The sequence below is a fragment of the Dendronephthya gigantea genome, unplaced genomic scaffold, assembly GCF_004324835.1.
Source record: "Dendronephthya gigantea isolate DGI-Jeju-01 unplaced genomic scaffold, DenGig_1.0 000237F, whole genome shotgun sequence".
NCBI classification, from domain to species: Eukaryota; Metazoa; Cnidaria; class Anthozoa; order Malacalcyonacea; family Nephtheidae; genus Dendronephthya; species Dendronephthya gigantea.
Genome location: NW_021163247.1, coordinates 103,535 through 116,013, shown reverse-complemented (window position 1 = coordinate 116,013; position 12,479 = coordinate 103,535). Strand labels below are relative to the sequence as shown.

At 33.3% G+C, this 12,479-nt stretch overlaps 1 protein-coding gene and 1 long non-coding RNA gene across 2 annotated transcripts in view; both read right to left on the bottom strand.

The window, feature by feature from the left end:
• Positions 1-10,297, bottom strand: part of LOC114540503 (pro-epidermal growth factor-like) — a 31,818-nt gene extending 21,521 nt beyond the window's left edge. Inside the window, exons 1-5 of the mRNA XM_028560636.1 lie at positions 10,276-10,297; positions 9,932-10,048; positions 2,499-2,618; positions 2,098-2,217; positions 1,059-1,437 (exon numbers count right to left, since the gene is read on the bottom strand). Coding sequence (XP_028416437.1) covers positions 1,059-1,437; positions 2,098-2,217; positions 2,499-2,618; positions 9,932-10,048; positions 10,276-10,297 — 758 coding nt within the window. The remainder of the gene's footprint in view (positions 1-1,058; positions 1,438-2,097; positions 2,218-2,498; positions 2,619-9,931; positions 10,049-10,275) is intronic.
• Positions 10,298-11,046: 749 nt separating this feature from the next.
• LOC114540519 lies at positions 11,047-11,831 on the bottom strand. The gene is made up of 3 exons (XR_003689074.1): positions 11,621-11,831; positions 11,200-11,254; positions 11,047-11,113 (listed from the first exon to the last, which is right to left on the bottom strand). It is a non-coding gene; the product is annotated as an uncharacterized LOC114540519 (long non-coding RNA).
• Positions 11,832-12,479: the final 648 nt, after the last annotated feature.

Genomic DNA, 12,479 nt, shown 5'->3' with positions numbered 1-12,479 from the left:
ATATATATATATATATCTGGGCCCTATCTCTATAAAAGAAAATCACAGATAAACTACCGGTCATCTAAAAATGAGAAAAATATACCGCGCGTCGCCATGGTGATTTAAAACGGGATTGACCATTCTTGGGGTTTGCGCGTATTTGCTAGAGTATGTCCATGCAGTTTAAGATGACATCAGTGATGTGGGGTCGTATAGTTACACATATTAATCTTCGTTTGGACGAATTATACCATTTCACACATTTTACATTGAAAGTAATCCTTGCACGCGTGTATAGTGCAAGTTATCAATCTGGGGCCGGTTGTATGAAAACTGGATAGATTACATGTAACATGACTAATTAATTATGCGTCTCTTGTATATAGTCGTTGTGCTGTTGTATAATATCATATTATTTACCTGGTGAGTTTAGCAAGCTTAACGCTTGTCATACGAATTATATAATTTGATTTATAAACTCCGTTTTCATAATGACAAAAAAATCAAATCAAAATATTCGCGTGCAAAAACCAGTCAAGGCGTAACATAAAACTTCTGATGTTGTATGAGACGTCTGATGTTATATTTCACGTTAATTAATAATTAAAATAAGTAAATGTTACCATAACACTAGCTATAGTTGAGTGACTTAACTTCCAGAAAAAGGTAAGAACATTGTCGTAGTTTTGCTATTTTTTCACAAAAATATGAGGGTAAACTTTGATTCTTTGAAAATATACGGCCGTTGCGAGTTGCTATGACTACGAATAACTAACAGTGCTTCCACGCCCAGAAAAATATTTTCATACTTCTTTCCTCACATACTACGTACCCTCCAAACCCTCAACCCACACAAATTTTCTATCATGTTACCATATCCCTACGCTTAACTAATTTCGTTTAACTGAGGCAAGGGGTTAATTGCTGCATGCATGTATTTCTAGTTAATCTATCTATTAGCTGATTGCCGAAAAGGCGCGTAGCACTGACTATAAAGTGACGAGCAACAAATTTTGAGCGAGTATATAAAAATTTATAGAATCTTTTGTTTATTCACGTGTTAATTATTTGCGCACCTGTTATCTGGATCACTATCCAAGTCGTCAACATTAGCAATATCGGTTGGATTTAGCTCCGTTGTATTTCCAGTATTCAAGTCAATAACATTTAGTGATTTGAATAGTCCAGTAACGTAGTAGACCTTTCTTGTTATATGATCTACTGTAAACCGAGAGATGGTCGAGAGAGATGCTATCGTAGTTGCATTACTTCCGTCCAGTTTAACTGTGATAAGACTGGTACCATCGTAGTAGAGGAGTCTTTTAGTCCCAGAATCATAATTTAGTTTCACGTTGGTTGCGGATAATACGGTCACGGTCGTGTTACCGTTAGAGAATACACCTTTGATAGCATCGGTTGTTGCATAGTATATGGCTTCCACTTTGCACGTCAACACTACCCAAATTTCAAAAAATTATAATTATACAGAATACATAGGCAAACTCTCACTGTACTCTCAAAATACCTACAACACTCGCCGTTAAACGTTAAAAAGACTTTAATCCCATATCTATAATTATTATTCACTATAATTTGTATACAATCTCCGCTTTGATTGGTTAGCCATTTGAAAATAATTATGACGTTAAATTTGCAAAATATTATAACTCCTAGTATTTGTAATTATGACTATGTAATTATGGCGTTAAATTTACAAATAATTTCTGGTATTCTGTAATTATTAAGTCATAACTACAAATAATTGTTTCTAAAATCAATATAAAATCGAAAAAGAAAATAATTACTGAATAAAATAATTTTACCGTATAAAGGCAAGCCCCCCAGGTTAACGGGATTCAGGGCTAGGCAGAATAAATTACCAAACTTTGAAAATTGTAATCGCATTGGCAGATTATTTTAAAATATTTTGAATTTAAAATTAAGTCTTTTAATTCGTTCTGCCTAATCCTAGATCCGATTAAATCTCAATCTCACGCTCAATCTCGTCCAATAATTTTCTCATAAAATTATGCATTTTACATTATTCCGAGGATACCCCTAGATCACATGACAGCTGAACATCGGCCCTTATGACAGCTAAACCCTTGCGATTACCTTCACAAAAGAAGCCATCACCACTGTAGTTTGCTTTGCAAGCGCAGTAGAAAGATCCAGGAACGTTTGTGCAAGTTGCATTTGTATGACAGGAAGCATTTCGTTCACATTCGTTGATATCTATATTCGCGATCGATATAATTGTACAAATTTACGAAATGATCCCCTTGAATAAATAAATCCCATTAAATTAACCTGTATTTCTCTCTTGAAGAAATAAAAAAAGATTGAAGCAGATATGACTGTGTAGCTAGTTAATGGATTTAGCATTTTAACATCGTATAATTATCATACACAATGCGGACGTTTATAAAGTGGTCTGTAACATCAATCTTTGTAATGTGTTCTAAAACTTTGATGCAATTGAAAAATGTTCAAAATATGACCACCCTAGAACTTGCCTGTGCAATTTGTTCCATTCCCTTCAAACCCAGATAAACACTCGCACGTGTAAGAACCATTAGTGTTCATACAATTCGTATTGAAACCACATGGATTACCCTCGGCACATTCATCGATGTCTGTCGAAATTAAAAATGATGAGGTTAAATTAGGTTGATATATGAGTGGCAATAAATCCTTCTTCCCCCCAATCAATCTTTTCGTATTTAAAACATTGATAATGCTATTATCTAAATATTTAGCTAATTTAACGTTATTGGTAATTTTTACTTACAATATAATTCCACAGTAAAGGGAGTTCTAGGCTAGGGATGTATTCCGATGGAAAACCTGTAAGTTTGTAACGTGCCCAATGATCAGCCTCGTACCCAGGCGCTTTATTGGAAAACATAAAGGCTGCATTCAGCGTAATATAGAGATCTGTGGCTAAAATGTGCGAGCGCGCGGGGGTGCTTGGGGTGGACGCGACAAATGAAGCGCCTGGCAGAATATGCGACAAATATGGCGCCGGCGGACGACGTATTCATATTCATAGATGCAAATGAGCAAATTGCCGTACACCCTATCACCGGGCGGTACATTTGGGAAAGATTTTGTGCAAAAATTGTCACTGCGTTGTATTATTCGTCATTTTCGAATATTAAGGCACAAACAGTTATTTACGAGCGCTGAAAGAAGAGAATCTACTCGAATATGCAATGATTTACATCAGATTTAGGTTGCACATTTCTTCCATCTGTTTGACTTCTTTATTAATTTGTTTTTCTTGGGAATCTGTTATTTTAACACCTCCAGAAACACTAAGAATTTTGACTTTGACCTGGTACGTTTTTATCATGCTGAGTTTAATTTGAAAAATTGTTGCAATTTCACATTATGGTCTTTTGCAAAGCTCATTAGCCAGTTCAATGTTTCCATCATCTAATCGAGTAATAGCAACAGTTGATTCTGTCATCTAAGCCATTTCCATTACATTAAGTTCATTCTGCATTACAGAAATATTATCATTCTGCATTACAGAAATATTATGGTTTACTACCATGTGGTTTTATTAACAAATTAGTGTAAATAACTGTATTAAATGTTAAGAAAAATTAACTATTGAAACCTATGTAGAGAGTAATTCATTAATATTCCTTTACAACACCAACACTCTTTGTATACTGTACTGTACATGAAATTCAACTGGTGTACTACAAAGCAAATAATAGACTTAATTCATCCCTACAGCAATATACTTATATACATCACACAATGTAGATGCAGGTTGTGTACAGTATTCCAAGAAATTACTATAATACATGTATAAATTATATTGTTCCATAGTCCTATTTACTACATTATACTCTCAAAAGGAGATACATATTTTCAATCCAACAACTATTTTCTTTTTTGTAGAATGGGGGAAAATTTCTTTAATTCCCAAGTCAAAGTATTATTTTTATTATCAGAATGCCATGTAAACTCATTAATAATGTCTGTTTTTCATGGACATTGGAGTCTTCACAATAGTCATTAGTCCAACAACCTTCTAATTCAGAGCATAAATTTGGTGATTTTATCTTCCACTACCTATGAAAAGCACAAATATGTATAATTTATGAATAACAGTCCCAATTTCTGACAATCGAGTCTGATATATAATATGTACTTATGTTTATGTTAAATTCACACAAACTCCAAGCATTGGGGTTAAAGCATGTTTCCCTGCTGAAATGATTCTTTTCCTTCCTCTTTCTGTGGGGTGCTGGTAACAATCTGACCTGGAGTTTGTTATTGTATATCACTAGTAACACGCATATAAATTGCAACTTGATAGCATATTTGATATAGAATGAAAATAAAAATGTATTATTGTTTAATTAATATCAATAGTGGAAATATTTAAATCTCAAGGCAACTAAGCACTCGACTCTAACACTCAATTCTTGTTTCTTCGATACCAAACGTATACCTTTCCTCCTCCGAGCTTGACGATACTTTTGTAAGGAAATTAAGACGAATCTAAATAGTGTTAAATACTGCGCGACTGCATAGTAACACAGAGGAGTATACTCATACACTGTTTACGAAACGAGATTTGTCAAAATAGTCGTAAAATAAAAAAATTCAGTATAAAGCTACCTTCAAATGACAGTTTTTGAAACGATCGTTCCAAATCATCCATAATTTTGATCGCAGGTTCAATTCTTCTTCAAAATATATCTACATATAACATATTGTAGCCTTCACGCATTTCTCACTTTTTGCAAAAAAGGAGACGGAAATCTGCATATTCTGCCAGGCGCTTCGTTCTCCCGTCGCGTCCTCCCCAAGCACCCCTGCGCGCTCGCACATTTTAGCCACAGATCTCTATATTACGCTGAATGCAGCCTTTATGTTTTCCAATAAAGCGCCTGGGTACGAGGCTGCCCAATGATACCATTCAAATTTTACAATTGAATTTGTAATTGAATTTGATATTTTCTGTCGAAAGCGTCACTTTTTGAACTGCACATTTTAGGTAAGAACGACCCATTTCCCGTTAGAACTGCTCACTTCGGAAAATAGGCGGCGCGCGTTAAGATTTCTGGGTGTCCAAATATTGCAACAATATGAAGCTTCGAGCAGTGACAAACTGACACTGACAGGCAATCTCTTTTTGCATTCTAACCATATATCACAAATCGTTATAACGAAAATGACAATGAAAAATTATCTAAATATTATCTAATTAGCTATATAGGGAAACGTCGCTTGAACATGTACGAGACGTACAAATCGAGACGATTTGCATCAAATACGACTGACATACAGTCATGATTATACAGTGCGAAAAAAAAATTATTTCTATCAGGATTTACTGTGCGCTGATTTCTATTTTAACCCAGATCAGTGGCTGTGAAACTTTAAAAGGTGTAATGGTACTCTATTATACTACATCGAGTACATTAACATGACTGACCGCATTTCGTAATTCGTACATATATGTACAATTATTTAGGTGTAAGTTGACGCTATAGCATTGCAATCTTCAACACTATGATTACATAAAGATACACCTAGAATTAAAGTAATTCCGAAAAATGAAAGCATAATACAAATTTTATTCTGTATATTTCGAATCAAGAAATCTGCTTTCATTTTTCGGAATGACTTTAATTCTATACGTGCTAAAACTATCAGTTGGTAAAGGATAAAAATACACCTTTAGCAAGTAAATTTACAATGATTTTGCTGTTTATACCCGGGTGTTTGCACCAAGTGCACCAGATTCAGGTATATTGACATACTTTGGTATTTGATTCAGATTCAGGTATATTGAGTAATCATACAACAACTTATGAGTAGATTTTCACTGTTCGAGTGTAAACATATCTACCCTTATGAAAATTTCACATAATGATTTCATATATGAAATGTTTCATATATGAAACCTTATGTGGAATTGAAACACTTCATATATGAAAATTTCACATGTGAAATTGTTTCACATAGTTTATATGATTTTTATCCAAGAATATTTCATATATGAAATGATTTCAAATATGATATGTTTTACATATGAAATAGTTAGAAGATAATAAAATGGCTGCATGAGTGAATTTCAATGTATGGATTGAAAATTTATTGGATTAAAACTTAAGAGGTTTTATATGATAAAAATTTAAATACAAAAGATAACCATTTTAAATACATAGACATATATTAACCTGTAAAATTAAAAAAAACAATTTAGCCATAACATTTCAAGAACAACACTTATCAAGTTCATTTTTATTTTTTTTTGCATGCCATTTTTCATTATTTCATCCTTTATCTGTTTGCACATAGCATTCCTCTTCACTATCTTCTTTGCTGTGCTCTGCCTCACACATTCTAATAAAAAGTAAATATATCAGTTTATCCAAATTCACTCATGTTATCTCACTTTTATATTATAAACTAATTTCATCATACAAAGATATACTACTCCACAAAATTATATTATATTATATTATATATATATATATATATATATATATATATATATATATATATATATATATATATATATATATATATATATATATGTATAGGTTATCATATGAGGGGCGAGGTGATATCAGTTTTATCGCTTGAGGGACGATATCATAAATGTCACGAGTGAGCGCAGCGAACGAGGGACATTTATGATATCGTACTGAAAGCGATAAAACTAATATCATCTCGTCCCGATTGTGACAACCTGTTTATCACATACTTCTTTTTCTTCTATAAAGCAATCGACATCGGCTGAAACAAACCTCGAACTGCTCGAGTCAGCCATCTTTGTTTTGACAGCGGCAAATGCAGCGGGACAAAAAGCGATATCAGTGACAAAAAGCGATGTCAGTGACGATATCGTTTTTATGTCACCCTGTTATCGCCCTGTGATGTGATAAATAAAAAAGTATGTGATAAATATATATAGTATGTGATATATATATATATATATATATATATATATATATATATATATATATTATATATAATATATATTATAATATATATATATATATATATATATATATATATATATATATATATATATTATAAAGTGTATTTACATACCTTTTATTATTTGAACTTTAGCCAGCCAGATCAATTTACCAATGTGAAGTATGCACCACATTTGACACAACATTCATGATTCAACAGGATAATCAACACCATATTCAAAATCACCATATGACTCATTTCCATCATTCAAACGTTCGAAATTCAAATTTTGTAAAAAGCCATTCCAAACATTTATTAAAAGAATTATAATGGACTAAATCGATCATATGGAGTTGAAACTTTATACCTTGAAACGAAACAGATGAAATCAACCTAACATAGCCCCAAAAAAGAGATTTTGTACCAACTTTTTTGTTACTAATTTTATCATTTCGTATTTTTATCCATAAAAATGTGGGTACAAAATCTCTTTTTTTTAGGCACATCTTAGGTTAATTTTGTCTATCTTGTTACAATGTACAAAGTTTAAACTCCAATTGATAGATTTAGTGCATTAATCTTTTTAATAAATGTTTGGAAAGGGTTTTAAACAATATTTGAATTTAATGATAGAAATGAGTCATATAGTGTTTCTGAATATCATGTTAATTATCATGTTGACTGTTGTGTTGAATGTGGTGCATACTTCACAGTAGTGATTAAGTTGTTTGTCTTTTTTTTCTTGTCAGATGATTCCTGGTCTGTTTCTAAATCAATGGATGTCAACAGTATATTTGTCTATTTTTATTTATTTTTTGCTCCGTCCATCTCAACCAAAGCAGGTGGTATAGGCGTCAACTAATAGCAGAAAAAAATAATTGCATCACTTTTCTTCTAAACATTATTTTGCAACAACAGTACTCTTGTCAGTTCATATTGAACAAATCTTAATTTTCAGCTAATTGAAAACCACAAAATTTTAAAAATCTTATTCCACTGATTGTTAATCCAGGTGACTGATGACTGTATGTAATGATTTTCAGTGAGTATGAGTCAGACTTAAACAAGACTGTCAAGCTATGGCTTTCCCATCAATACTTTCATGTGTAAAAAATAACATAAGGAAAATTGAACATTATAAATTCCCTCCTATTTTCATATTACTGTTATATAAAAAAGAAATAAGATTAGAGAAAAATTTAAAGAAATAAGAGTAATCAATATAAATTGAACAAATTGCCCGTGATTCATCTGTGATTATCGTGATTTTGAGCGACGAGTTATAAAAGCGAATATATATAAAGATTAGCACAAACAATATTAATTAAATACCTGACTAACTTCTTTAATTATAAAACCATTCTTTACTAGACCACATGAACACATCATCAGCACAGAATGCTTCTTAATCCACAGATTTATATCCATATTTCGACTATTCCGTACGGATGTATATTAAATTTTTGATACAGCCAGCAGAAAGTTTGACTGTTTCAGACGTGTTGTAATATGAGATGTTCTTTCGAAGCACACACCGTTTAGGAGCAATACCGATTATACCGATCGAGCACTCGCCGGGTAGCAACGGACTGATGGTCCCATAATACCCGAAAATGTGTTTGTTTTTTCATGGCATCATGCATAATAAAATCATCAGTCTTTTACATATCTATCCATGATGGCATTAATCCACAATTAGCATTTTGATCCGTTATAATTTGCATTACATGAAGTAGCCGATTCACTCATAATTAAAAAATTTCAACTCCTATTTCGTATGTGAAACCAGACACAGTACTAAAATGCGGTGCCCGCAATACTCACCTAGAGATAAAAGTCATAAAACGTCCGCTCATTTCTAACGACATCACCAACCTACATTCTCCTGTCGGCCGCTGGTTGGTTGGTACATTAAGGTCAAAATTGCGCTTAAAGCTTTTAAAATAAGATATTTTGGCCTCAAAATACTATCGAAGTGAGGAAAAATTGAAACAATAGTAAAGTATAGCATAACAATTTTGAGCAATTTGTCAACAAATAAATTTCGTTTGTCTTTCAAACGTCATAAATCGCTGCGAATACTCTTGTTTAGTAATAAACTTAAGATGTGTAAGTATAATTTCTTACGCTGAATCGAATGGTGGTATTTTTGTCCTTCTTGGGTGCATAAACCAGAGATACACGCAATCATCAGAGTTTGAGATTGAAATTGGAAAAAAAAATTTCCTCGAAAAAAGGAATTCGGCAAACGTACAACAAGATTAATAGTAAATTAGGAATAAATTCCAAGCATGTGCAAGGAATTTTACTAGGCGATTAAGGAAACGTATTGATGCGAACAAACAAACTCACAGGCAGAATATAATGCGGTGCCAAACTTGGCGCGGGCACCGCAATGTTATGTGAAATTTTTGTAAAAGGTAACACTAAATAGGTGTATATTAACGCTATCGTAAAGTATAATATGAAAGAATTAAGTAACGTTGCACCGTTTTAATGTAAACATACACTAATTTGTTTAGGTAGAGTATTTCTCTTTTTACACCAAGAAAGTGTTATAGGAATGCTAGCAAGGTGTATGCATAGCACACTCTTCATAACACTTCGGACAATGCAATTCCGGATTTTTAATGAAACAACCAAGTTTTGCTAAAATCTTAAAGTATATTGTACTGATACACTCTCGTATATCCCAAGGTTTACCTGTACAGCTAGCGCTGTTTCCAGAATAGCCTTCATGGCAGGTACACACATACGAGCCATCTTTATTAGTACAATTTGCATTTCCATCACAAGGATTTGTTTGACATTCATTGATATCTGTAGGGAGATACTGAATGATTTTAGTGCAAGAAACTTTTTTTAATAATTAATCATATAAAAATATCTCTGAAAACACAACATGATCGCACAGGGAAGTTCTTTCCACATTGTGCATGAAATGTTGACTACAAAATTGTAAAGGCGATGCACCTAGCTCATAATTATATACCTGTACAGTTTGTTCCATTTCCTGTATATCCAGTCTGGCACTCACACTCATAAGAACCATCAATGTTGGTGCAATTTGCATTGTAACCACAAGGGGATGACTGACATTCATCTATGTCTGAAAAAAAAAATTGAATTCTTTAATTCATACAGTTTTGGCGATATCTTGTAATTATACATATTGTATAAATTCATTGTGATGAGATAATTTTTTGCTTATCCTGCATATGTAAATAGCTCTGCATCAAGTAGCAAATATGCTGCTGTCTTTACGTCGAAACGTGAAGAAGTGCATTGTTTTGCCTTACTTTAAAACGGAAAGCAAAAACATGGCAATAACCTTACCCGTAAGTAGATTACCCCCCATATACGGATGAAAGGGATGCCGCCAATGACGTCACAATGGGTGTGCATGGGGATGCCACGTGAACATTATGTGGGGATACATGATACACACGTAAAAACGCACGAGTTGTAACAAGCCTGCAGCAAGCTTGTCGCAAGCTCGTTTCAACAAGCTTGTTGCAAGATTTATTGGCACCGCTTGTCCCAAGTTGTTGTGACGGACGTGTAGCAAGTTGTTGTCAGACTTGTAGCAAGTTTGTTGTGACAATGCTGTACCAAGGTTGTTGCCAACAAGCTTGCTACAAGTCTGACAACAACTTGCTACAAGCTTGTTGAACTTGAGCTGTTCCAAGCTTGTTATAACAAGGCCGTTACAAGCTTGTCGCGACAAGCTTGCTGCAAACATGGCCGCGCATTAAATCTCGCTTTAAAACACGCGTGTTTTCCCGGAGATTGTGAAACAAAGAACAAACAACACAAAGTTTGATGTAAAAATCATATTATTTTAAAAACAAATTCAAAGGTTAGCAATTAAATACAAACTTCACATTTGAAGTACCAAGATTACTAAAGGCTCAGTACAAGAACATATGTATTTTCCTTTCTGAGTATATAGCCTAATAATCAGTTCGTAAGAAAAGTTTCTTTGCATTCATATGGTAAAAATTAACTGGTGCATGAATATTCTTGTATAATACCAGTATTTCAGTCACTTGTTGAATTAACTTCGTCATCCCAAGAATCAACAGCTAGCTGCACCTCTTTCTTATAATTCACTTTGTTTGATACGACTTTCCGGCCAATACCTCAGTTTAGCTCCAGTTTGATAATCAAATTCCTATAAAGTATAATATACAATGGCTTCAGAAATCAGTTACTTTAAAAAATATGCAAATATTTTTGAGGAAACTGGTTTGCAAATACGTTGAGGAAACTCCATCCTGTCTGCTGTGGCGAGGGTCTTGCTTGCCATCCAAGTCTAATGTCAAATAAGTAATGTACAAATACTTTATTACCATAATACGTAAATATATATTATTATTTCTAATCAGAGCATGCTAAAAACATACGCACAGATATTAAAAATAGGAAATTTTGCACTTTACCACACACCTACTCGTCATTAAAAATATTTGAATTATTGAATACAAAAAACCGGCGAAGTTTCGATTTTGATAAATATCCACAGAAACTAGCAGTTCAATGTTTATAAAAAGCAATAAATTCAACAAATATTTTAAAAACTATATAGTTTTAAAAGGCTATAGCTTGTGTACTATAATAAATTGTGTTGCCGGCGTTGTGTACGCCATATCAAATATTTGGATGAATTAAACGCACATACCTTTATTAAAACGTCGAACTGTAGTATTCTTCAAACTTTTTTAAGTTGCCCATCCGTTTTAACTGATATTTCAACGTTTATTAAACTTTTAAAGGCTTAAAAAATCAAAGGTTTTGGCACAAAGATAGCTCAATGACCAGGTGAATCAGTGAACTGTTGAAAAGAGCAGGGAAATTTGCAAATATACTGACGTAATTTCAACCAATAAGATCACTTATACATAGTTTAAACAGAGTTTGAACCAATGAGATTACTCCGTTGAAATCGTCACTTCCTCAACGGTTCAACGGTTTTAGATATCCTTGAAACAAGGAAATGTTCATCTGTAATGTTTTTAAGGAATTCGGATTCTTTTCAAATCTTATTACTAAAAGAAGTTATGAACTTTGTTGCAGAGTGTTAAAGTGTTTAAAAGCTCGTTGATCTTGCGTTTGCCATTTGATGAATGGCAATAATCAATAAAATCATATTTGGCCCAGTTCAAATTGATTTTATTGTTATCGGAAAACTTTTGCCGTTAACAATGTCGCTACAACTTGTTGGAACTGTCTTGTTACAGCATTGTCACGCGCAGCCTTCGTACAAGCTTGTTGTGACAGGGTTGTTACAACTTGATGACTATAACAACTTGTCAACAAGTTGCTCCAACAAGCTTGGTACAGCTTGTTGTCGACAAGCTTGGAACAAGTTGTTCCAACAACTTGCTACAAGTCTGCAAGCCAACAAGTTGTAGCAAGCTTGATGTCAACAAGCTTGCTACAACCTGTTGTCTCAACAAGCTTGTTACAACTTGTCAACAAGCTTGCTACAAGCTTGTTGAGCCAACAAGTTGTCAACAAGATGTGAGATTTTTAGGTGT